The sequence below is a fragment of the Fusarium solani genome (genome assembly GCF_023522795.1).
Source record: "Fusarium solani strain SB1 chromosome Unknown bctg00000000, whole genome shotgun sequence".
Lineage (NCBI taxonomy): Eukaryota > Fungi > Ascomycota > Sordariomycetes > Hypocreales > Nectriaceae > Fusarium > Fusarium solani.
Genome location: NW_027072157.1, coordinates 5,565,200 through 5,590,617, shown reverse-complemented (window position 1 = coordinate 5,590,617; position 25,418 = coordinate 5,565,200). Strand labels below are relative to the sequence as shown.

Below are 25,418 nucleotides of genomic sequence, written 5' to 3'. Positions count from 1 at the left end.
CTCATCTGTTGATAAAAGGCCTTAAAATGGACGCACAAAACATGGGTCGACTAGAGCTATATCCCGACAAATTGGAGGGAAATAACTCAGGCTCGAAAGAAAGTAACCATCTTTCCCATCACAAACAACCAATCAACATCCCAACGCATTGAGCCCACTAACCTTGCGAAATTGGCTGGGAAGGGGTGGGCTGCTGGCATGCGAAGGTGTTGAGTAGGACACCCCTTAAGCCCAAGCGCCGACGAGACTCATAAAGAAAGCCCCGAAGAACACGAGCAGGCAGGCATAGACACGCTTGCGGCCACGCAGGAAGCGCCAGCTCTCATCGCTGAGGAAATCCTCGGAAAGCAGCTCGACAAGGGACGCAAAGGTGAGAAGTCCAGCCGAGATGGCATTCATGACACCGACAACAATGAGACCAACCTCGGAGCCAGGGCTGTAGAGCATGTGGGTAGCAAGACCAATGGCCTGTCCGAGAGGAGTAGTGCATCCGTATGCAAGCGCCATAAACCAAGGCTGCAGTTTGCCCTCAGGCCACTTGATGGCTGCAATTCGAGATCCGAGAGCCAGACCCTCAAAAGTTTGGTGAAACACAATGGCGATAAGCAGAATGATAAACTCGTTTCCAATCGACACGCTGAGGGCCATGCCGATAAAGACGCTGTGGAAGAGGATACCAAGTTCGAGCAGCACGCACTGGAGAAGTTCCTTGCGTTGCTGCTGCTCCGGGGACAGAGCAGGCACCTGTAGGGACTCGAGGCTCGTCTCCTCGAGATGTTTTCTTCCTGACTGAGCATTGTCGTCGTCTTCACAAGCCTCTTCTTCAAGGTTTTGCATCTGCACTCTCTCATCTCTGCTGTTGAGAACAGACAGGCCTTGTCCGATGCTTGAGGATCGTCCGCGGAGGGGCCCCATATCACGGATAGGAAGCATGCCTACGCTTCCCATGCATCCACGACCGGTGTGTGCCTGCTGACCGTTGCTGTTGGCAGAAGTAATTTCAACAGGAGGAACATGCCGTGAAGGGTGAAAGACCATTTCAATCACAGTGACGAGGAAGATGGCCGCAAGAGCAATGGCGCCTGGTATAGCAGGGTAGTCCTGGTTCCAGAAGCTGCTGAGGCAAGGGTCCCCGAGAGAGATGAAGGCCGTGGGAAGCAGATGAACAAAAGCTGTAGCGATGAGAACGCCGGTACCAAAGTGGCGCACGGCAAAGAAGAAGCGGCTTGGGATTCTTAGGCCTGGGAACTTGGTGGCCAGAACAGGAAACGCGCAGCCCAACGTCGAGACAAACAGAATGATGAAGAGAGCTCCGACGTGAAGGGGAAGGTTGTAGTCTTCCTTGTCAACGCCGCCCTTGGCGCAAGTGTTTCGCTTGCGGAGGGTCGAGAAGTGATCGACAACCAGTGACTCCTGAGGCTTGGGCGACGGGGCTTTGGCGACGGGCGAGGGCGAGGGCGAGTTCCAGGACGAGAGAATCGTAGAGACAACAAGGACAGAGAGGACCCAGATGGTCCAGCTCCAAATGTGCGAGGCACATGACGAGAGAGCGCCTCGAGGAAGACGGCTGTGGTCATCACCACCAGCGACCGTCTTTAGACGCGAGGACAGTCCTAGGCTTGTCAGCATACATGACAAGAGGTAGGTGGATCGAGGGTTGATGGTGTTGAAGGGAGGGACAAGGAAAAGATCTACGTACCCGAGATACGGGACAGTCGTCCCGCATCGTTGGGAGAGCCCTTCTCGGGCTCGGAAGCTTTATTCCCAGATTGATTACTGTCATCACATGCACCCAAGAGTGACCCATTACTGCCACCGCTCCCATCATCCTGGTCAGCATCGACATGCTCGCGCAGGTTGGAGATGCCATTGAGGTCCTGGCGCGTGGTGTGGGATGCGGCCAGAGGCGAAGGGCTCTGGTTCCAGGTGAGGTGTCGGTAGAACGACTCGTCCGCTTTGGAGAGGCAGATCATGGTGAATGCTTCTTAAGTTACGATGCTGCCGTAGTGGAGATGTCGTCCAGTCAGGGAGAGAAGAACTCGCCGGCCTGTGCTACTTGACAAGCGGTCCACGTTCAGAATCAGAAATTGAGCAGGTCAAGGTAGTTCAATGCCTATGATGAAAATAAATTGAGGAGGGGGAAAAGGTTGTAGATAAAAGACAAACAGATCTAAGCCGTTGGATCAAGCTTAAAAGACAAAAGGGTTGCGGAGGAAAAGTTAAAAACGCCGGCTTATGAGTGGGCGAGCAATCATGAACCTTACAGTTACGGGCTAGCGAAACCCGGGGGCAGGGCGTCACCACCGCCGGCCGTACCTGCCCTTGCGCCTTGGAAGCTGGGCAACTGGGGGCTATGAAACTAGAGGCAATCGGAAGCTGCGACCCCGGTTTTGCCCGCGTGATGATGGAGCCCACCACATGGCTCAGGGGTACACGACACGAAGTACCTGTTCTTAACTTACCTAAGGTGGACTTGGTTGGTTCGCCGCCGGCGCACTCTCTGCCCGCGGGTATATACGGGAGATGGTACGAGCTGCCTTTGTACCGCCACAGTTGACCCCCTCCTCCGTAACCTGCTCCCCCCGTAAACACCCCGTCGGCTCCCGGCGGCCGGTGGTCGTCCGGGTCGAGGCACAGTCAAGGGCCCGGGCGGCGTTGGTCTCGGAGGACCTCCGTGGCTAACTCCATAAATAAACCATGTTTTTTTACGCCCCTAGTATTTGATCACTTGATGAAAAGACAAAAAATTTCGATGGTGGATCTGACGTCTTACGTATGAAACGAGGACTCTAGATGCATTCTCCCCAGCCGGGGGAAAAAGGTCACGTTGACAAGATTCCATAGAGCGAACTGAGACGGAGGGGCCACATTCCGTATCTCGTGCGGGGAGAATACGCCGGTCGACCTTGATTGTCTTGGCTCAGCGTATTCGGTGAGCCGAGGTGAGGCCACAGCCAAGGGTCAATCGATCACATCTGCGCTGCGCTACAGCATTGATGCATTCGGCGCTGTGCATGCCACATATGCAGGAAGGCGAACTTCGGAACGCAGTTCTGTCGGTGACGATAATTCCACAATTGTTATCTCGTTGATAGACTTGAAGGTCCAGTTGATAACTGTACCCTAGTCACACACTCATTGATGACTGCCGTGATCGGCGAGCATGTCATCCAGGCACCGCGCGGACACTGTCAACTGCCGCATCTCACACACCTTGATTTTGGATTCATATTTAGCAGAAATCTTGTGTTCCATGCTTAAATAGAGTGCCAATGAGATAGGCAGTGCTGAGACAATGCCCATATCAAATGAGTAAAGACTGACTGGCGCTGACTAAGGCATCTTATCAGTTTCGTGATCTCACCGAGCTCTGACATCATGTCCTCCCATTGACCTGAATATAACCTCAACGGCACCTCCGGAATCAACATCTCACTCAAGTAAACTCTCTCAAGTCTGACAAAGATGGCTCTCCCTCCCAAGTTCGCCGGGCACAAGCTCCAATTCGCGGCCCCTCCTTCGGCCCCCTCTGCCGTAGCTCACACGACTCACACGCTCGAGTTCTACCTCGACTACTGCTGCCCATTCTCCGCCAAGATCTTCCGCACCCTTCGGTCCGCCGTCATCCCGGCCATCGAGGCCAACCCGGCCTGGGCGTCGAGCCTGGTCTTTATCTTCCGCCAGCAGATCCAGCCTTGGCACCCGTCCTCGACGCTCATGCACGAGGCCGGCCTCGCCGTGCAGCGCCTAGCCCCCGAGCGCTTCTGGGACTTCAGCGCCGCCCTGTTCGACGAGCAGACCTCCTTCTTCGACGTCAATGTAGTCAACGAGACACGCAATGCCACCTACCGCCGACTCGCCAAGGTGGCCGCCAAGGTGGGCCTGGATGAGGAGGAGGTGTATAAACTGCTCGAGATCCCCTCACAGCCGGGCGAGGACGGAGCGCTGAATGCGGGGAACCAGGTCACAAACGACCTCAAGGTCATCACCAAGATGAACCGTCTGATTGGCGTGCACGTCACACCGACCGCCGTGTATGACGGCGTGGTGCAGGACGTCAGCTCGGGATGGACCAAGGAGCAGTGGGTTGAGTGGCTGGAGAAGAATGTCGTTTGACTACCAGAGGAAAAGAGCAAGCTCTGACGATATTAATGAATTCACTGATCATGAACAATGAATGCATTTTGAATGTCTCACGAATCACCATGTGTGTGGTGTCAATATGCAATCCCCATGTGCCAATATGTCGTAACCCCATCACGTCCCGAACCGTGTCTTTCCCAACCGGGATCTTTTTCGACTTCATCCGCATGAGCCTCTCATCCGGCAAAAACACCAATCACACAGTCAATCACCATGCTACAGCTAAGAACAGCAGTACCAAGGCTACGGCCAAGCCAATTGGCATCTCTGTCTCGCCAAACAGCACCCTTCCAGTTCCAGCCCATCTCTCTCACCCGTTCCCTCCGCCGATCACTGCAGAAATCTCTACAGCAATCTCAACGGCGATGCTACGCCAAGCCTGTCACTCCAGCTCAAAAGACCAGTCGGATAGAGGATGAGCTTAAACGACAGGCCAGAGCTGCCTCGAAGAGTAACAAGGAGTTTGGTGCGTAAAACCGAACGAGCAGTGTCGAGAAGTGTACTGACGCCAAAGTTAGAGCTCCCTGAGAAGCTCATCATCTATCATGCCGGCACAGGTCGCACAACATTTCTGGCCATGGTCAAGATCACGACCCTATTTCTCGGAGCATTCTTTTGTTTCATAGTTGCACCGAGCTACATCAAAGCAGACAAACCCGAGTGGGAGACTGCAAGCGGTATGTCACTCACTCCTCGTCTCATATCACCTGCTATGAGATACCACATGTATCACGAGACACTAACACAAACCAGTTGTCCTCTGCGGCATCGTCCCCATATTCTTTGTCGCCTACACAACATCCCCCTTTGTCACTCATATCCACATCCATCTCCCCCCATACGCCCGCGCCTCGCGCACCATCCTTGAGCGCTTCGTCCGCGCCCTCCCACCCTCGACACCTCTCACCCTCACCACAATGAGCGCCATCTCCAAGCCCCGCTATAGCAGCATCCAGGCCGGCGATCTATCTCCCGTGCGCCGCCGCTTCGGCCTCGTTAACTACGTCCGCGACACGACTGAGGAGAACGCCAAGCGTCGCTGGTACATGTTCCGAGCTGTCGGCAAGTTCTACGTCCAGGACAAGCGGCAGAGGAAGGTGAGGTATGAGAAGAAGACGGACAAGGTCGATGGGTGGATTTGGGATGCTATCAAGGAGCGGATTGACAAGAGAGCGAACAAGGCCTAGACAAGATACCCCTTTGTACTTCTTCACATGTCCTGTACAGCCCTGCCTCATGCATCACCACCTCGACATATCACGTCGTGTATCTAAGACGTCACAACACCGTACCAAACCATCCCCATTGCACCGCCAGTCACGATAGCAACCGGTGGGCTCACTCCCAGCCACATGCTCCCAAAGAAGCTTGTCGCCGTCGTCACAACCCACCAAGGCTCAACCGCCAGACTAGTCCCGCTGCGATAGCCCTCATCAATGTACCCAATCTGCCACAGCCTATACACAGCCGTGTAAATGAGACCGACCGCAGCCGCGTTCACACCTCGAACCGCTGCCTTGACCCATCGCCAATGTCGGATCGTGCTCCAGAGACCCATAGTCCCGTGGACGAGCACCAGCCCTGGGAAAAAGATGCCCACGAACCCAATGAGAGCACCAGCCACAGAGCTATACCCGCCGTTAATGGCCGTCAGACTTCCGAGGTAGACGGCAAAGTTGAAGTTGGGACCCGGAAACGCCTGGATCAGCGCAAGGCCGATGAGGAAATCCCTGGGGCTCACCCAGCCCTCAGCAACGACATACTCACGCAGCAGCGGGATGACAACAGGGCCACCGCCAAAGATGATGGTGCCTGCGAGGTACATGTTGGCAAAGAGGCTGTAGAGAAGCGGCATGTCGGGGATGGTGCCGCGCAGGACCATGACGACGATGAAGCTGGTGAAGAAGAGGCCGATGATGAATAGGCCGAGCTTCCACGACATGTTGAGGATTCGGCCTTGAGGAATGACCCGTGGCTCTTCGGCGGTAGACAGCATAGACGCCTCTTGGGGTGTACGGTCCTGGTCTCTGGCAGAAGTGTTGCTTCTTCGTGAAGCAGCTGGCCCTCCCGCCTCCGTCGATGTTGCTTGATCGACACGAACAGACTCGCTATTTGGCATCTCGATAGCCGCCTCCTCTTCTCTCCTCCTCTGTCTCTTAACCATGGAAACAATCTTCTTCACAGGGCCATGCAACCATCGATAATCATGAACAACAGTTGCAACCCCGCAAAGCACCATCAGCACGGGAAAGTACCAGAGCGCATTGTAAAGCATGCCCGCCGAGGCACTCAAGAAGACAACAACACGCGTCATACGGTCTGTGATGGCCTTTTGTGACAGCTGCACCGCCGCAAGCACGATGATGCCGACGGTTGCGGCGTTGAGACCGGAGAGAAGAGCATAGACTTGACGGGGCAGGGATTCGCCAATGTTGGAGACGCCGATGGAGAGGGCGTACATGCCGATGGCTCCAGGAAGACTGTAGCAAAGAGTGAGCATATTGTCTCATTTCGAGCAACAAGGGGTGCAAGTGCAGAGCAAGCATACCTCCAGATAAAGAAACCTAGTATCGCAGACCAGAACCCATCATGAATCAAATTGATACAATAATGCATCTTTGTGCTCGCCGGCCCGGAAAGGGCCTGGCACACGCTGAAAAGCTCCTGATACTGTCCAGGTCTGTCAACATCCACGACTCTATACAAGACATGGCAAATCAACTCACCACCTGTTCATCGAGCCACTGCAGCTTCACCGTGAACTTGTCATAGAACTACCCAACCAAATCAGCAACTCCCTCGCTCTCAACCCAAAGGATTGACCCACAATCTTAAAGTGCACAGGCGGACCCCCAAACGAGGTGAACCCCATGTGCCAGTTCTGCCGCACCGTGCTCCCGAGCCTCTCCACAGGCACGCACCCACGATCGTGATTCGTCATGGTGTTGTAGTTTGTTGACAAAAGATGCAGCTACCGCCTTCAGCGCATCAAAGGTTGAGAAATTGCGCAAAGGCTGCCAGACTTGGGGCAGGCGAGGATATAGGGGACGGGATGGACGGGGGCTATTGCGTGCTCGCCAAGACTGGCTTGACGCTTGGTGGGAATAGGCCGCTAGTATCATAACTATGACTCTTATTTCGACTCCTCCATTGGAAGCGAGGGGAGGGCCAAGCATGTCAAAATCACAATACGAGAGAATCTAACAAAGTCTAGGCACCCTGTTGTGCCACCCTCTTATTTCTCAAGATCAAAGGATAAGGAAGCTCATGGCGGGAACACATGATAACGAGCACTGTTCCGCAGCTATTCTGACGTCTTCCTTCCATACCACCTCACATCTCCCGCGCGGGGTTTAGCGGCTCCTTGGCAGCCCTTGAATGAGTTTAATTCAACGCTATCCAGACGCCATGTCATGAGAACAAGAGCCTGACAATCACACCTCACTTGGTGTTGCTCAGCTCTCGTGTTTCAGTCACTGTAGCTGTGTGGCCTCAAATATCTTCATCTCTCCTAACAACTTTACCATCACCCACAGTTTGCAAATACATTCAACCAACTTTTCATTTACACTACACACTCTGAATCAACACTGTCTTCATGTTTTGTTACAGTACATTCACCAAGCTCACAGTCTGCGCACTGGCCACTGATTACACGCAACTTTGGTATTCGTGTTACAACCGATAATGTCAAGTCCATTGCTCCCGAGACCTTTTCCCTGCCGTCCAGGTTCCCCTCGAGATCCCCCCTTCACCAAAAGACAGGTATTAATACATTGATGTTGCGTATCCGGCCGGAAAAAAGAGCTCCCTTTTTGTTCTCGCCCATCAGGTCATCATGGTGGGTTCGAAAATCAAACGCCCCCATCATAGCTCGTTAATGCCCCCCATCAAATCCAAACCAGCACAACTATTCACAAGTCTTTCGTAATCCCAGATACAGACGCCATCTTCCACTTCTGACTCGGTACCATCCATCATCATCATACAAAAAGACACGTGTTCAGGGGACGTCTCCCAAAAGGAATGTGCCGGGGAGGTTTGAAACCCTCCCCCACTCCAACGCCAACAAAAGAAAACTGGCGGCCGTGCCAGCAAGCCCTGGTCCGCGCAATGCTCCAACATCAGGTTGAAAGAGGGATTATTCGCCCAGTCAGGTCCAGCCTCATGGGGATATCGCCTCCGTGTGTGTGTGTGTGTGTGTGTGTGGCTTAATCAGTAGCCCTTATCTTTCCTCCTTCAATGTCGCTTCAATACCGGACCGTCGTAGTCCCAGGGACGCTTGTTTATCCCTCCCTCGTAAACCGAAGCAACAGACTCCTGCCACATGGCCGGTGTGACGAAATTCGGCACAGGGGCAGTTGAATATTGTGACGGTGACAATTGCTGCGATCCACTTGGTAGAGAAGCCTGGACCGCATGGATATCCTGAATGGTAGGGACTTCCGTAGCACCTGAGGACGAAGCGTTAAGAGGGCTGGTCTGAGGTGGGGTGGTAGTGGTCTGTGAATGAGTAGGCGTACCAAAAGTCGTGTTCCATTGTCTGAGACTTGTTAGCACAATCCATACACCGGCAGATCTTCTGCCAGGGCGTCGATAACCTACTCAAAAATTCTTGACGGGTTCCATCCGGGCTGATCCGTAAGCGGCATGCTTTGGGGCATGCCAGGAGCCTGGGTTCCTTGCGACATCATGACGAGCGACTGTACAGCTGGAGAGTCACTTTTGCTGTCCACAGGGCCCGCGGAAATGGGAGGTGTGATGGGATGGCTGGTATAACTGACTTGTTGGGCACCGTGCGTATCCAGGTGCTGATCTATGGATCCTGATCGATGGATGACTGGCCGGTAGGGTTCCGAGGCTCGCGGTGGACTAGAGTGGCTGGACGGGTGAGGGCTCCCGTACGGAAACGTTGGCTTCAGCACAAACGGCTTCCGGACATCTGCAGAGAACGCCTCTCGCAGGGCATTGATCTGCTTCTCCAGCTCCGGCATGGACCATGCCTCCATTACCTTCTCCAAGACTCTCATGTGTCTTGTGAAGAATTCACGCGCATCCGTGTTGAAATCGGGGTCGGGTGACACAATCGCAACCTGCCAAGATGAGTCAGTATACAGCCTGGTGCCAGTCTAGGGGTTCCATACCAAATGAATGACGATGCACGATAGACCACTGTAGAGAGAAAAGCTGAAGCCTCTTTGCATGCACTGAAGACCAGTGAGTCCAAAGGTATTGAGGGTAGCCTCTTGCAGCCGGCAGAGAGCCTTTGCTGAGCTGTAGCAAATCATCATGTGACGTTTCCATTGTCCATCTGGCGAGTTGGGGTCGAGGAACGACAGGATGGGTCGATGGAAAAGAATCAGTGCGAGGTAGTAGTAGGCATGCATGTTTCCAAGGAAGTGCGACGGGATCCAAGGCGGCGATCCATCCTGGGGAAACGACACAGCCAGCTCTGCAGGCAATTCCGTCAGCCACGTGTTGAAGCTTTGACCCAGCTGCTGGAATTCGGGGTCGATGCCCCATTCTTTGCGCCTCCGAAGTCTCTGGTAGACCTTGCTCATTGTGGCTATGGTCCGTACCACTTGGGCAAAGTAGGTGAAATTGCGCGACACATGATACTCCGAGTCATCACAGCCAGGGATTGGCCTAGTAGGAGACAAGTCCACCGAGTCAACGCTGACGGCGTGATCGTGTCGGCCTTGAGAGCTTGTTAGCCGTCTTCCTGGGCTCTTCGAATTCACCGATACTCACCCTGAGGAGCTCCAACCATCACCTCGCAAACAAAGACAACCTGCCAAATGCGAGTTCGAAGCTGACACTCTGCTGGGCCGAAATCGCAAGAGTGGCCCGCCTGATGATCTTCATAGTGTTCGTCAAGACCCAGGTCCTTGCCCATCTGCACACACTGCACAACCGTCATCCAAGAGCGATAGTAGTATCCTCGTTTGGGGGCGGCTTCGCGAGCTTTGAGAATCATCAGCAGAGCTTGGAGCGTGCTCAATCTAGGCACATCCATGAAAGAATCCGCATGGCCTAAGAGGTGTAAGCTCGTATCCATCGTTCAGAATAAGCAGGGAACGGAATCGCTTACGAGAGGCCAATGCCAGCCATTGCTGGCCTTCAGTCGGCTCCTCCGCCAATCGTCCACCAATCGCAAAGATGGCTTCGAGTATCAACGGTGATATCGCTTCTCGATCCGTGTTCCACTGCTGATAAAATATGGTTTTGCACAACACAGGCACGTATGGGTGTACATGGCTGAAGTAGAGGTCGAAGTAGTGCAGTGCTGTCTCCTCATCCGGCATTAACTCAGGCGGGATGCGAATCTTGAGGCCTGGCGCAGGCATCAATGGTGGTAGGGCACTGGTATAATCTTCAGAATCTTCAATGGCAGGTTGCTCTTCTCGCCGGAACGATGCCTTGTTCCTGAGATATGGTGCTGCATAATGCTGTTAGGGACATCCCAATATGTCATCCTCTCAAGGTAAGCAAAGCAATTCTCACCTGTTCCCGTCTCATTGACCTTGAGTGTCCCAAGCAGATCTGCGAGATCATGATGCTGATACTCTCCTGGGGAATACGCCTCCGGTGATGGTTGCTGTTGAGCCTGCTGCGGTTGCATCGGTGGCGTAGGAAACACGTTCTGGCTCGCATATGGTTGTTCCATCATAGGGGCAGGGGGCGGAACGGCTGCATAATGTAGGCTTCCCGGTTGCTGTTCATACGGAACGGCCTGGTAGGGAGCGGCGCTGGCATCAGGGTAGGCCGATTGAGTTGCGTACATGGGCTTGGGGCCTGGGTTTAACACCTGCTGCTGCATAGACATTTGCTGATATTGATCAGATGGGTTCATGGGCGTCGTGTCGTAAGTCGTCGAGTCGGTAGCACCGTCGAAACCGTTCGGGCGCACACAATGAAGCTTCAGCCTAATGCAGGCAGAGCATGGCCAAGTATTCGTCGTCGCGGCATCGCATTTGATCTTTCGTCTCCGGCAACCTTCGCAAGCTCTCATAACTACAACCAATGTTTTAGCATGCACAGAAAGACATGGGAATGCCTGAGGGTGCGTGGGATGCTGTTTACCTTTCAACCGCTTGTGGCGGTTGTGCTCGTCTACAAAGACATAGTCTGTACGCAAATGTTAGGATATCCCATGCAATAGCGTCTTTCAAGTCGAGAATCGCAACGCACTCTTTTGAGTCTCGCGCTGCGTATACTGCTGAGGCGCAAACGAAAAGGAATTCATCTGGGAGTTTTGTGGTAGAATGCGGCGGACGGAGGGGTCGTTGTCGGACATGGCAGACGGCGCGGTTCTGAGGTCACGGCCTCGAAGAACGTCAAATCGTAATGGCAATAGCGGCCAACATGAAATCGGCGCGCAATGCGAAGGAAGAGAAAAGCGACGGCGTCGTAAAACGAGAATCGATCAAGTGGTAGGTACTCCTCCAAGGTCGCGCGCAATGAATGGTAGAGTAGAGTAGAGTATGATCACGGCGGGGTGGAGAGGCTCGTGGGACGGACCAGTCGTGACAGTGGGTGGGCGACAAAAGCAACGGTAAGCGTAAAATGTCGGGGTCGGCTCGACGATGAAACTGCAGTCAGTCCTTGCAAAGGACACACTGGAGATGTTGAGCGCAACGATGCGAGATGCGCTGGGCGAGGATGCTGTACAAATGTGCCAAAGGTGGAAGAGAGGGAGACGTATTATCGGGCGGCCGGGGCGTGTCGGGGCAGCGAGCTGGGTGTCTTTAACTGAACCGCAGAGTCGGGTGTTTTGGGACGCCGTGTGTGGCTTTTACTTTTGACTTTGTCCGGAGCAGGGCGGCAGAGTGCGCATGGATGGGAGGTCGCTGGGGGTCGTGACCCTGGAGCTTGGAGCTTGGCCTTTTGAGACTGAGAGAGCCTTGACCTGGCTAGGTAGCTAGCAGGTCGAACACTTACCTGACCGTCAGTCCTCTAGGCTGGGAGGAGAACAGATGGTGGTGGATGGTCTCCGGGCTGGGGTTGCTTGGGATCACGACAGGGCGACCAGCAGGGCTTGGACAGGGGCGAGACAGGGGAGGGAGATGCAGGTAAAGGAAAGCGGCGTGCGGGTGTGGGATGAAGGCCCAGAACCAACGTGGATGGTGATGGGGCGGCGAATGTCCCAGAGCCAAAGCCCCCAGGGCCGGTTGTGGGCACCGGTCCGAGTGAGCGGCGTGCGTAGGTAGCCTAGGTGTCGCAGGCAACCTGACCCAGGGCAAGACAAGACCAGGCAAGACAAGACAAGACGTGAAATGTGGGCGGTGGGTTCCTCTGGCGCTTCCGGGTCCTGGGCTGTGGATTGTGGAGGGCGGCGGCGTGGTGGTGGTTTAATTGTCGAGCAGAGAGACACGACCAAGAGCCGGGGAGACTTTCGCGGAATCCACGGAGCCTAGGCTGGGTCCATGTAGTTTAAGCAGACGATGACATTCGCATTGGCCCAGCAAAAGGCACGAGATGACGAATCGAGCTCTACGGGCGCACGACGGCGACAGCGTGGGTTCCCAAGCGATGATGACACAAGTAGCACTGTCCGCCGTAATTATGGCGAGCCCGACCGAGTAGTTCGCACCGTCAGTCCAGTCCAGTCAGCGCACAAAAGCAAAAGTATTGCCCGGACGGAAGAGTCGTGTGTGTATTCCGTTACGACGGCATTTGGGCTCGGGAGGGGAGCTCCCTTCCAACTCTGGATGAAACGGGTGTCCGAGACTCTGACCTAGGGGTGTGAAGGACCGTCTATCGAGACTCGATCCAAGCCGGGGTTGGATGTTACGGACTGATCGTGTTGAGCGCAAGACCCATCAGGCTCGGAAGTTTGGGAGGTTGCAGGAGGGGGAGGGGGATCATCCCGTCTGGTGTGGATGTGGGTGCGTGACAGGCATTGGCAGACAGGTACTTCCTTTGAGAGCTAGAGCTAGCTATCCAAGGCCGTTTTGGCGCGACGGTGCATGTTGCCCCTCTCTCGCACTGTCGCCATGTCAATGATGATGAATGATGGTGGTTGTATGGAGATTGTGTCTTGTGGTACGCTCTCTGGATACACCAGAGAATTGTTTCCTTCCTAATTCGGCGGCATGCCTTCCAAGGCCCTGCCTCTCTCCGCGCCTGCCCAGACCAGCTTCCTTGTGGCCGTCCAAGCATCTACCGCGTCGCTTCGCACCTTCCCGTCCTTTCCAGTCACCTTTCACGATAGGCGGACCAAAGGCAAAAGGCATGCGGATGCCGCATGGCTGGTTGCAGCATGCACCTCACCACTTGGAGAAGTCGCAATTAGGGCTGAGGGGCGGCGGCATTTTACTGACACTGTCCGGGGGTGCTCCCGTCTTCCCCTTGGGCTTGGCCTTGTGTGCACTGCATGTATGTAGGTAGTTCCGCGTCTGGGTCCTACCCGTTCATATGGATGAATGTTGTTTGGCCTGGCCCAGGCTGTCAACGCGAGCGAGTTGCGGCGGCCGGCAGAAACCCTAACCTCCCGCCGAGTCAAGATGCGGACCGACTCCACCATCGAGTTCCGGGTTCGCCGTTGTGTGCGCCCCGGCCGTATCAGGTATCTATTGGCGCCCCCATCTCGACGACGTGGTCAATTCAAGGTGAGTGAATGAATACGCGGTAAGGCTGGCGTCTGTGCCCTGATACTGTATTCTACATACAGATTGTTGCTAAACTGCATTCGTCCATCTCTACAACACTCCCTGCTATTCCATTTAAAGCAGTTCTTGATCCTGACTGGCCGGTCAGGTTCTCCCAGCTTCAAACCTGGGAAATAGTCTTGAAACCATCGTCACCGGATGGACAATTGGTGAGGCCCACAGCAGGCCTCGCAATCTACAGCACAGCTGGTGCAGCAGCGCAGCGTGCATGGTCACCGGGGAGGGCAGTGGTGCATGCAGGGCAGCCCGGGGCGTATCCGGCCTGAGCTCGGGCTCTTCCGCCTGCCAGAAGGGAAGAGAAGGGAGGAGGGGGCCCTTGGCATGGAGCTTTGAATCAGGGTGATGGGTCTGTCGAGTTTGGTAGGCAAAGGGTTTCGTGCTGTGTCGGAGAATACATCTAGGACCGCTCCACCAGGGCTTGAAATGGAAGCCCTGTTAAATGACGAATGCCGTCCGTATCTCTTGGGACCCATTTGGCATATACGAATAGACGCATGATCGTCATAACAGGCGGATATGAACTTCCATGATTGTTCCGTCTATTGTACTCCAGGGAAATAATAAATGCTCCATTATAGAAACAGCCATTATTAGAAACTACATCCCTGGCATTAGGACGTTGTGCCTCGGCTCTTTTTCGCTGAATAATGCTGAATGCTGCGTCTGGGTTGTTGTTGTGCTCACGGAAGGAGGTATCCCGGCACCTCAATTTGGCCGGCCTGTGGCGATTGTTGACCAACTCCAGCTTCACCTTGGACATCCATGCCTTCAAACTCTGCACCAGCACTCAGCATCACCATCAGCCAGCGTCTAAACTCCGTGCCCAGAAAGCTCTCTAGATTCGCACCTGCGACGTCACCAGCTTCACCGAACCCCCCCTCCCTCCCCTCATCGACATGGGAGCATGCCAACAAGGGTCCTACCAGCCCCTGGTCAGTCAATCATCTGCCTCTTTGGGAGTGCCCAGGGATTTCTGTTCGCCTTCTCTCCATCTTCGCACTTTCATGTCGAGATGTCCCGCCATCTTAGCCGGCAGAACCCTGCCCCAGTTACCGACACCACGGCCAAACTAGCTCCACTCCATCCAGACGTCTTCTTCTCCTTGCTGATCTTCTTGTGAGGTCCAGTGGCCACCCTGGTTGCCTCCCCATGACCCAAGACGATGCTAACGGTTCTTATCCAGACCTGCAGTAGCTCGATCCAAACGCAGCGTCAACAATCATGTCTCTTGCTGGATCAATCCATATCCACGAGATCCCCAACGACACCAGGTCTTGGCGTAAGGGGCCTTCCGTGGCCTGCATCTGGTGCACATCTCATGGATGGATTGTCGAATGATTCTCGCCAAGCCGTTCCATTCCCGCCACTTCTCCAGGCCAGGTGGGCTGCATGATCATGGTTGAGACTTGACAAAATGAGATGTCAATCTCACTTTCTTGTCGTCTTGCAGAATGGCCGCGTGGAGATCTAGCGTGCAGGTCTTGATTTCCGCCGCAACGGTCTCACGCACCAACCACCATTGTTCTCCTCCCTCGATGCGAGTTGCCCAGGTCAAGTTGAGAACACGGTTGTTTGCAGTTGTCAAGGAGCAATCCACACCCTGTAGCTCCAAAAACTTGATCAGTTTCATTGATCACAACTGCTACATTCCAACCCAGTCGCCAAATCACCAAGCAGCTTCCAGTCGGTGAGCATACCCCAGACTCAAATCACTTACACGGCAATGCCCACAATTAACGGCTCACACTAATGCCCAATCAAGTTCCAGCCAAGCTTTGCGACTGACCCGAGAACGGGAGTTTGCGGCCCTCTCCGCCTTCCCAGGAGAAATCATGGCGAACTCCAGAGTCTTGATTGTGGGCTTACCTCCTTTCATCTTCCTCTCCACGCCAATCAGATTGTGCCTGGCTCCAGGACTCACAACGGAGTCCAGGACCAGCAGCCAGCCTCAACATCGGTGGCTTCCGGCATCTGTATCGAAATACGACTGGGCAGAGCCCTTGCCTGAGTGGTTCAGGTACCCAGACAGAGCGACGATCGATCCCTGAACCATCCCTCCCGCTCAGACCTTTCTCTGGTTAGCGGCCTTTCTGATGGTCGGTTAAGCAAGAAAGCTTTGGATGTGGCGACGGTCAGGAGCCGGCGCACTTTAACCAATCTCTAGTCCTGGAACGGAACGGAAGGGCAGGCAAGCAAGCAACCAAATCAATCTCGTGTGCCGCCCGCAACTTGATTGAAGCGAAATGGGCCAGGGGAGTGAGTGCAGATACTTGCGCGGCTAAAACCACCTAGGTCGATGTCACATGCCGCCCACCTGTCAGAGTTGGCGCGACATGGATGTGGAAATGTGCCGAGGCTCAAGTTCCCCGACGTGTGTGTGGCCGGGCCGACAACGATTCGCCGCTCGAATCAGTTGCAGTAACCAAGATGTCGTTCACACAATGGTGGTTTCAGTGGCCTGGCGCGCGGGTGCGCCTGGGCCTGGGCCTGATAGACAGAGAGACAGAGAGACAGAGACAGACGTGAGGATGAAGCGACACTCCACCTGCCCCTTCTCGACTGCATACAGAGCGATGAAGCCTCGCCTCCGCGGCGGCTGCTTGTGTCGGTGAAGCATTACCCCGACCGCGTCTCACTCGATCACCGTCGCCTATGTGGGCAAATGGGGAATGCTCGGCAACCATATCGCTTCAGCTTGTCATTGGCGAGCGACAACCCATCGCTGGCTTCACCCTGTCGCTGCTAGACAGTGCGCATGAGAAAGAACTCACAATTGAGCCTCGGGGACCACTCAGAGCTGCCCTTCCAAATCTCGCCATCCATACGAACCAACATTTTGCCCCATTGCGTTTGTCAGTTCTCAATACGTAATGTGAGGAAAGAATCGATCCTTTGAGGGCGTCGCCAGCGGGCATCAAAGTCAATCTGGCACGTTTTCTCGTGCCCACTCGAATCGGGCCGTGGAGCATCCGGCAGAGTCCATGATCGTCGTGTCGGCACTTGGGACGCACTGCGGCAAAACATGCTTCGGGATGCATCCGGCGTAAATCCAACAGTCCAAGATTTGTCCCGTTTGAGAAGTGTCCCCGAGGTCGCTTGCGATGGATCGCACGCCATGGTCAACCGCCACGCGTGGTGCGCCGCCCTATCGCAACAAAGATGGGCTTCCACGCGGCTTCGGGGCGCGTTCCATGCAAGGGTGTCGGCACTCTCTTCAGCCCTTCGACGGAGATTCCAGAAGCCTTCTCGGCCGGGACACCCAACAAGGGATGATCCAAATATTGCGCGAACCACCCCGCCGTCTGGTTTTGCCCCGAGAGAACGCGGCTGGACGAAGCCTACAGGACTACTACTAGCTATTAGTTCCTCCGGTCAATCTAGCTCACCAATCCCCAAGCGATCATTTAGAAGTCGGGAACATTGATCTGCCCGAACCCGCGCATAGTTCGAATTTAGCGGTCGTCACATAGTCTACATTCCAGTGGCGCTCACCATCCGGCTCACGGTTCATGCATGCTTCGACCGTTGGATATCGCTGATGGAACGTAAAAAGTTACTATCTCTCGATGACATCCTGGGCTACAATCCTTGGAACACGAGGCATTGCCCCTGAATGCATGGCATGGCATCCATTCTTGGGTCCCAACGACATGATGCTCATGGGACGCTCACGGTTCTCGCAACTTGATTGGTTGCTAGCATTGAATTGTTGGAGAAGACCTGACCCTTGGTCCGTGCTGCGCCTCAGGCCGCTGGCTGATCAAATGTGGCGTCACCAGATCAAATCTCCCCCTCTCTGAACTTCGCTCTCCAATCCCCTTACCCATCCACATCAACGACCCTTGTCCGTCATCAACCAGATCATCAAGGCTTCAGCTAGCATCCCACGCTGCTGTCATCATCTCCACTACCTCATCTCTTCTAGACTCAGCCAACGCATCCTCCCTCGGGACCATCACGTATCCTTACCGAGTCAGTTTGTGGCCCCTGCCCTAACCATCGCGATGGCGACCTTGGACAATGCGAACCCAACCATTCTGAGCGCCTCCCAGCTCCCTACCCGTCAGAAGAAAGCTGAGCCACGTCGGGGCCCGGAATCCAAGTACGACGAGCTCATCTTTGCCAAGCCATCATATCTATCAAGCCCTTTCTGTGGACAAGGGTTGGCGACATGGCCTCGTGGGAATGACTGGCAGGATGAGTTTACGCCTGAGGCTATCGATGAGCAAGAGATTTATGGCAAGTCTTGAACCCTAGCCCTTTGCTTGTTTGTGTATCAACAATCGACCCTCAATCAGGCGGTGTCTCTACCCCACTCCGACAGGGGGCAACTCGTTGGGCTGTTTGAGACATGGCAGTTCAGATGACCCTCTCCTGGTTGTTTCATTGCCTTGAATATGGAGTCTGCATATGGCGAATCAAAGCTAATACTCCACAGACTTGATTTCAACAATCTCGGATCCAGAGCACCCCGTTTCCCTGGGTCAGCTGTCGGTCATCAACCTGTCTGACATTCACATCACTCCTTCCCCTTCCTTGGGTGTTCCTGATGCCAATACCATCGTCCAAGTGGTGGTTGAAATCACGCCCACAATCACACACTGTTCGCTGGCCACGGTCATTGGTCTTGGAGTGCGGGTACGACTTGAGCAGGCACTGCCGCCCAACTACCGAGTTGACGTAACCTGCAAGGAGAACAGTCATAATCAGGATGATCAAGTGAACAAGCAGTTGGGCGACAAGGAGCGAGTTGCCGCAGCTTTGGAGAACGATACGTTGAAGGGTGTTCTGGATAAGATGTTGGAAACCTGCGCCTAAGCCAAGGATCTCTCTCTGTTGCCATCGCAGACTGGAATGGGTGTAGAGTCAGTCATATTCCGCTGCCTGTCGTTGCTGCCACTCAGCCTATGTTGTCATTGACTGAACTGAACTGGCATTTCAAAGTTGGCTAAACAAGCGCGCGGAATGCTATATCGAGTCGGATGCGGCTGGTAAGAAGCCGGAATACTACCTTGTCTCGAATGTCGGTAGCGAACACGGAGTAGTCTATTGCGATGCGAGACCGAACCGTTGCATTGGGAGTGATGAGAAGGTCGATTGGACTGCGGGGGATCAAAGTACTTGATTGGAGGATGGGCAGATCCGCAAGGGGTCCCCAAGGATGGCTTTCATCTAATTAAGGTTCAGCCATGGACAAGCCACGCTCCTCGGTACGAGTCTTGATCCGAAGTCCACCCTCTGGAGTATGCCCTGCTCTTCTGAAGCCAACGTCGAGGATTGCATCTCGATAGCCTCACGAGCATACGTTGGTTGGTGGTTGCTCGGGTGCGACACTGGTCACCTCACCATCACTGGTCGACGACGGTGACCTATGGAACTATCAGCTCATGAAAGCTCAGCCATCGATACTTCGGCTTTTGTCGTTAATTCCAGCACTCAGTCATATTCACCCGCCTTCGAGATTCGTGGCTGGCTACCTGCCATGCCCTTCAGACCGTTGTACTCCACCAACCATGCACGAGACGTCTCCGACCAGATTCCGCGATTTCATTTCCGGTTTGGGGTCCCCTGTTGTATCATAACACGCCCTATATCACCCGCTCCAACGTCCCCCACTTCCGTCGCCGCAATTCCAAACAGCCCGGCCTCGAATCTGGCCCCATGGTTCACCCAGCCTTTGTCGACAGGCACGGAAGTTGCCGTCAGGAGACGTCATGCCCATCGCGTCGGCCCTTTTCAGGAGCTCCATCAGGATCCCAGGGTCGCCTTGGCATGGGACCCTGGGGAGCGTAGGGCACTGGAGCCGTGTGCTTGTGCGCTTCCCGCCCATCTGGGTCAACAGCAGACGAGGACTGTTTGGCATGTCCCGCCAAGACGAGTAGCGCCCGCCTGGTAGGCCAGAGGCCACTGGGGATTTAAACTTGCCGCCACAGATTATCATATCATGGCACTGCGTGACTCGACCCTGTCAGGTTTGTCCTACGTAGGCGCCTGCAGACCAAGAAGCCGTCTTTCGATGTCGACGCACACCAACCGTTCTCTCACCTCGCCCCTGGCACCAGGGCTGTTTGTTATTGAGGCTATTGTCCCCTGACCCCGCTCCCCCGATGTGATGGGATGGTATGGGCTGTTGGTTGTTCTGGACACCCGGGGATCATTCTCGCAGATGCCGCTCGACCGTGTCGAATGCTTGGGGAAGACGCAACCTTGCTTCTGCGTGACGATCCCCCGATCTTTGCAACTCCCGCGATGCGCCCCCGACGGTAGGCAACTCTGGATTGGTGCGCACCCAGCAGGCTCTGCAGGGCGCGAGTTGCAGAGACTTGAAGCCATGCGTGCGTGTCGATCAGTCATTCCAAGGAACGGGCTCGGTTGTCATTGTCCGCGCAATCTTGGCGAGGGAGGATGAGCTTTCCAGGTCTTATTGCTCTGGTCCTATAGCTCAAGTCTGTCTTGTCTTTGCTATGGTGATCTTGATGACTCGTCACATGGCAACAGGGGATGTCTAATTCCCCCTGCTCTCGTCAGCAGAGAGACGAATGTTACGTCCTCAGGTCGCCGTTCTGCTCGCTCACCGAATAGTCTGGTCTGTACTACGTACCGCCCTCATGAGCCCATGGCATAGCCAGGCCTTCCGATACCCTGGCAAACCTTACTTCCCGTCAACTGCCCCTGTTGACTAGCCCATATGCTTATAAACTTCTTCGTCATTCACCCACAAGCCACGAGGATCAGGCTCGGGGCTAATCGTCTCCTCACCGACGGCCATCAAGATCACCAGCCATGGTTCAGTCAAGGTTTCGACGATGGAGGGCATTAGGGCCATGCCTCTCTCTGCTAGGCCCTCCTCTATTACACTTTCCTTTCCTTTGCTGCCTTCCTAATCGGTTCACTGTTGCAATTGGCGAAGAGACCAAGACGTTGAAAGCTCTCGGAGGATGCCCGAGAGGGTCACATATTGCACATTTGGATTGCTTTGCTTTCGTTCCTCTTTTTCATGCTCATAACTTTGTATCCGACCGTATGTGTAGAGACCGCGCGGAAATAGGGCTCTCACCTCGCGATAGCCCCATGCTACGTCGCCGTTGCCCCAAGGAGCCCTGTCATGAGCAGGGCTCTAGGTCACGTCTTACAGGGAAGGCGGCACCACCCGCGACCGCGTCAGAAGGCGGAACAAGAGAGACGACGGATATTCGTCATGGCAGATGAGAAGAGCGCACGGAAGTCGGGGACCGTCTGAAGATACTGGGCCTGCTTCTTCTTTGACAGCACCTGGGTAGGCAACCCCCCCTGTGCTTGTGCTGCGGCCTGGCCTCGCCGAAACCTTCTATCGTTCTCTTGGCCCCTAATATTCCTTGCAATCCAATCCTCGTCTCTAGAGCGGCCCTCTTTACTTCGATCTGGTCCTTGCTATTTGCTACATTCATCCATGTACATGTGGCCCTTGCCCTGTCCACCGTCCATCGACCATGTAGAGGTTCAAGAACTTGTGTCAACTTGAACAGAATACTCCAATTATCCCGCGCGTACCTCCCCTCCCCTCTTCGAACTGGAACCCATGTCTCGTCATACCCCAGTTTACTCGTCTCAAGCCACCTGCTGGCTTGCTCACATCTCCCCCAGCATCCCACTCTCCATGAGATTCTGGTAAAACTCCGGCTCGAGGAAGGTCTTGACGCTGACGTCCTCACTGAGGCCCTTGCGGCGGCGTGTCTTGAGGACAAAGTCACGGGCTGTGGCCTGTGCAGTGGCGGGCTGAAGTGGGCGGATGATCTGTTCGCGATCGAGGGGGTCGCCGGGGACGATGCTCCAGCTGTCAAAGACGAGACTCACCATGGAGCTGCCCTGGGTCTTGATGCGCAGGTCAGTCTCGAAGCCGAAGCTGTCAATGACGGGTAGCAGGCCGTTGACGCGGTACAGCGGCGTGCCGGCGACGGGACCGTCCGACAGCACGTGGCCGCGACGCCGTGATAGCACGTTGTACACCTCCATGTACGAGTCCTCAGGCCCAGTCACAGAGACCGAGTAGACAGGCTCCATGAGGCGGGGCGATGCCATGAGGAAGGAGGAGTAGCAGGCTCGTCGGGAGGTGGGGATGATTTGGCCGCCTCCTCGGAAGATGGCCTCGTTGGCCAGAAGCACGTCGGTCACCTTGAATTTGGTGTTTCGGATTGCTGCGTCCATCACGTCAGTTTCTTTTCTTTTGGTCGGTCACTGCATTTCTCCCTGGATGACATGTCTCTGTCTCTCTGCCACGGGTTACATCCATCCTGCCAGGGCCAAGTCCTGCCCAGGGCTATCTACCGCCATGGGGGAAAGGATCTCCGGGCAGTTGAGACTGTCGTTTGCTGTACCCGAGCGGTGTAGCGGCTCTGGCCGTAGTGCCACGAACAGGTCGCAACCCCCAACCCAGCGGTGGAACCCTTTCCGTCGCGGGTGGTACGGTATCATTGACATGACCAAACGTTTACCCACACCCAAGCCAAATCTCTTGCCGGCGGCGGCGCGACAAGCAGGATTGCGGGCTGCATGAGAGCGGGTAACGGATGGTGCAATCAACGAGTGGAGAGACGGTTCGTCCAAACCCCCACAGGGAGACTGGGAGGACGACCCCTGTTGAGAGATCCACTGCCCAATGAAGGGGTATGGCACGCCAGGAGAGGCTGGCAGCAGGGCTTCACTTGAAGTTGACGTGCTCTACCTTGACAGCCTTCTCTTGGCTTGAACGTGATGGGGAAGGGAATACGAAGAAGTAAGACGAAACAAACTTACGTTCTTCACACAAGGGTCCCTCGCGGGTTGCCCAGCTGAATCCTTGTCGAATAGACTCCTTGACTGTGGTGAGGAGCTTCTTGTCCACCTGGGATTTTGTTGTCAGTATCAGTCACTAGACAGCAGACGAAATAGGCATATGCTTACCTCGGTGGGGAGAGTATCATCCTGGAGGATATTCGGGCCCGTCTCGTCGGGGCCGAATGCCCATATACTACGAGCAGCCAGCTTATCCCAGCCGTGCTTCTCTTCGAAGAACTTGGCCACCTTGCGGATGGGATCGCGAATTCGGACCGCACCGCTCTCGATATCGTTTGAGATGCCCTTTTCGAGCTGCTCAGCAACCATGGTGATCTTGTTCTTCTTGTTGGGTGTGATGGCGTAACACTTGGTCGCCGATGTCTCGACAACCGTCTCGCAGAATCGAGTGACGGGATCCGAGACCTTGATGTCCATGTCGGCATACAGACGTCGAAGGTCGTGCAGCACGCAGTCCATGTACAGCTCGCCAGTGCCGAGGATGACATGCTCGCCAGACTCCTCGACCTTGGTGTTGATGAGGGGGTATGACTTCTGGATCCTCCGCAGACCGTCAAGCATCTTGGGTAGCTCTGAGGGGTTGATGGGCTCGGCAGCCACCTTGAGAACAGACTCGGTAAAGTGTGTGATCGGTCGGAAGATGTAAGCGTCCTCGTCATCCTCGAGCTTAGGCGGGAGGATAGTGGCCGACTTGACAATGGAGTTGTCAACGCCACTTAGCAGCACCAAGTTACCAGCGGGCACACCATCAGTGGGAATGTTGTATCTTGTCTCGCCGATAAACACTTCGCCGATGGAGGCCATGGCCATGTCCTCTTCATCGTCGAGGGAGTAGCCCTCGCCCAGGACACGGACCTGCATACCCGGCCGAACTGTGCCGCTTAGCACTCGGCCGAAAGAGTGGAAGCTCTTTGCATCTGCTGTGTTGAAGAGTTTGGTGACGTGGACAACTAAGGGGCCGTCCTGGTCGCAGGTCTTCATCGAAGCAGCAACCTTGGTATCCGTAGGTCCAGTGTAGTATCTTTCGAGCAGTCGCTCAGCGGTCTCAATTGGGGAGGGGATGTGTTGGGTGATCATGTCCACGAAGCCGGTTGAGGGACCAAAGAACTGCTCACACACAAGCTTCAGGAGCACCTTTGCATCAGCCTTGTACTGGGAAGGCTTGAGTTCGATGCCCAGCGAAGCCAGAACCGGCCGTAATTGCTCGGGGCTGTCGCTGATGGAGTGGGTAAAGAGCTTGTAGATGGGCTCAAGGACGAAATGAACGAATGACCGCGCCGACCGCTCATCAATGGGTTTCCGAGAGAAGGTTCGCTTCTTGGGATTATAGTAGACATCACCCCATAACCGCTTCGCAAATTCCTCTGTGTTGATATCACCAAACGTGTCGGTGTACATCTTTGCGAAGCTCGGCAGGGTGAAGCACCAGCCCATATCTGTGCAAGAAAAGAGGACGTTGCCCTTTTCGGGACTTATCCGTTTCGATGCCGCCTTTGTGGGTGCTGTGTTTGTGATGACTGTGTTGACCTCCTCGACAACGTGCTTGAGCTTGAAGTAGGCGTCCTTGGGGGGAGCTTCAGCTCGAGGATGAGACGGTCCATCTTGTTGATGATGAGCGTCAGGGGTATGTCTTCTAGAACGGCGTGCTTGATGATCTGCTCCGTGTTGATCTGGACACCTTCCACGACATCCACTACTAGACAGACGCCGTCGACCAGCCGGAATGATGCCGCGACCTCATCGACAAAGTTGACGTGGCCGGGGGTATCGATAAGGTTGACGAGATGCGACTTGCCCTTGGTGCTAGGCAACACCAAGCTCATCGGCGCCGCCTTGATAGAAAGTCCCCTCTCCCTCTCCAGCACATGGACGTCGGTATATCTTAATTGCTCGTCGCGGTTCTTGCCAACCCTCCGCTCGAGGCGATCTGTGATGTCATGTGTCTCCAGGACGAGCATGTCCATGAAGGCTGTCTTTCCGTGGTGCAGGTGTCCAGCCAGCGCAACGTTGCGCGTCTGCTCGGGGAAGTTCATCAGGTCTGTCATGAACTCGCGGTCGAAAAAGACGGGCGGTAGGTCGGCCTCCTCGATGTTAAACTTCTTCTGCTCGACGGGCGCGATGATAGGCTGCGTCAGGGGTTGCGCATCCTCCTCCTCGACGCGGGTCTCGACGTCAGCTCCGTACACCTGCTCGGCTGTCGGGTAGTATTGCTTGTCTTCGTGGAGGATAATGGCGTTGGACGGTCCATCTGCGAGTCGCAAGGTTAGCATCAAAGGCCATCGAGCAGGATCATGGGAGCTCATACCATCAATTTCCATTAGCTCCTGGCCTGTCACACCAGGCGCCTCCTCTGGTTCATCGTCGTAAACATAGTCGCTAGCCTCGACACCCGCCTCGGACGCCTCCTCGGACCCGGCCTCCTCGCCAATGAAGTTACCGAACCTATTCGCGACAAGTCAGCGCGCCGCAACTGGAGATCGCGACAGGAAGGAAACAAGATACGTACTCATCATAGAGATCATCCATCTTGCCCGTTCCAGCTAAGTGAGGCGCAAGATGCTAAAACAATGTGCAGAGAGTGGAGGGGTTGGCGACGCGGAAATGCAGCTTCTCCAATCGTCAATCCTGTCACTGTCTCCCAGAGCTTCAGCTTCGTCCCTGCCTTGCGCGCGTCGCCAACTTTTTCGATGGGACCGGACGAGGCTGAATCACGTGAGCTACTGCAAGGCTGCGACCCACTATGCCACTAGGCCCTCATTGGCCGGAGATCGGAGGCAGGTACCGGTGGGGGTC

At 55.0% G+C, this 25,418-nt stretch overlaps 7 protein-coding genes across 7 annotated transcripts; 3 read left to right on the top strand and 4 right to left on the bottom strand.

Moving 5' to 3' along the window:
- Positions 1–225: 225 nt before the first annotated feature.
- MRS44_001778 (uncharacterized protein) lies at positions 226–1,973 on the bottom strand (the record flags this gene model as incomplete). Its single annotated transcript, XM_046274811.2, has 2 exons — positions 226–1,613; positions 1,700–1,973. 2 exons carry the CDS (start codon positions 1,971–1,973, stop codon positions 226–228), a joined length of 1,662 nt encoding a protein of 553 aa, XP_046137942.2.
- Positions 1,974–3,465: 1,492 nt separating this feature from the next.
- MRS44_001777 (uncharacterized protein) lies at positions 3,466–4,116 on the top strand (the record flags this gene model as incomplete). The annotated part of the gene is made up of 1 exon (XM_046284884.2): positions 3,466–4,116. The coding sequence occupies one exon, from the start codon at positions 3,466–3,468 to the stop codon at positions 4,114–4,116; it is 651 nt and encodes a 216-aa protein (XP_046137943.1).
- Positions 4,117–4,356: 240 nt separating this feature from the next.
- On the top strand, positions 4,357–5,330 carry MRS44_001776 (uncharacterized protein; the record flags this gene model as incomplete). The annotated part of the gene is made up of 3 exons (XM_046284886.2): positions 4,357–4,609; positions 4,662–4,820; positions 4,897–5,330. 3 exons carry the CDS (start codon positions 4,357–4,359, stop codon positions 5,328–5,330), a joined length of 846 nt encoding a protein of 281 aa, XP_046137944.2.
- Positions 5,331–5,413: 83 nt separating this feature from the next.
- Positions 5,414–6,643, bottom strand: MRS44_001775 (uncharacterized protein; the record flags this gene model as incomplete). The annotated part of the gene is made up of 1 exon (XM_046284885.2): positions 5,414–6,643. One exon carries the CDS (start codon positions 6,641–6,643, stop codon positions 5,414–5,416), a length of 1,230 nt encoding a protein of 409 aa, XP_046137945.2.
- Positions 6,644–8,382: 1,739 nt separating this feature from the next.
- MRS44_001774 (uncharacterized protein) lies at positions 8,383–11,440 on the bottom strand (the record flags this gene model as incomplete). Its single annotated transcript, XM_065623820.1, has 8 exons — positions 8,383–8,686; positions 8,749–9,236; positions 9,288–9,841; positions 9,895–10,176; positions 10,235–10,582; positions 10,648–11,157; positions 11,227–11,271; positions 11,335–11,440. The coding sequence occupies 8 exons, from the start codon at positions 11,438–11,440 to the stop codon at positions 8,383–8,385; spliced, it is 2,637 nt and encodes an 878-aa protein (XP_065480236.1).
- Positions 11,441–17,818: 6,378 nt separating this feature from the next.
- MRS44_001773 (uncharacterized protein) lies at positions 17,819–18,632 on the top strand (the record flags this gene model as incomplete). The annotated part of the gene is made up of 2 exons (XM_065623819.1): positions 17,819–17,993; positions 18,253–18,632. The coding sequence occupies 2 exons, from the start codon at positions 17,819–17,821 to the stop codon at positions 18,630–18,632; spliced, it is 555 nt and encodes a 184-aa protein (XP_065480235.1).
- A 2,790-nt stretch (positions 18,633–21,422) lies between these two features.
- MRS44_001772 (uncharacterized protein) lies at positions 21,423–25,151 on the bottom strand (the record flags this gene model as incomplete). The annotated part of the gene is made up of 5 exons (XM_065623818.1): positions 21,423–21,988; positions 22,587–22,674; positions 22,734–24,226; positions 24,304–25,067; positions 25,132–25,151. 5 exons carry the CDS (start codon positions 25,149–25,151, stop codon positions 21,423–21,425), a joined length of 2,931 nt encoding a protein of 976 aa, XP_065480234.1.
- Between the last annotated feature and the right edge of the window lie 267 nt (positions 25,152–25,418).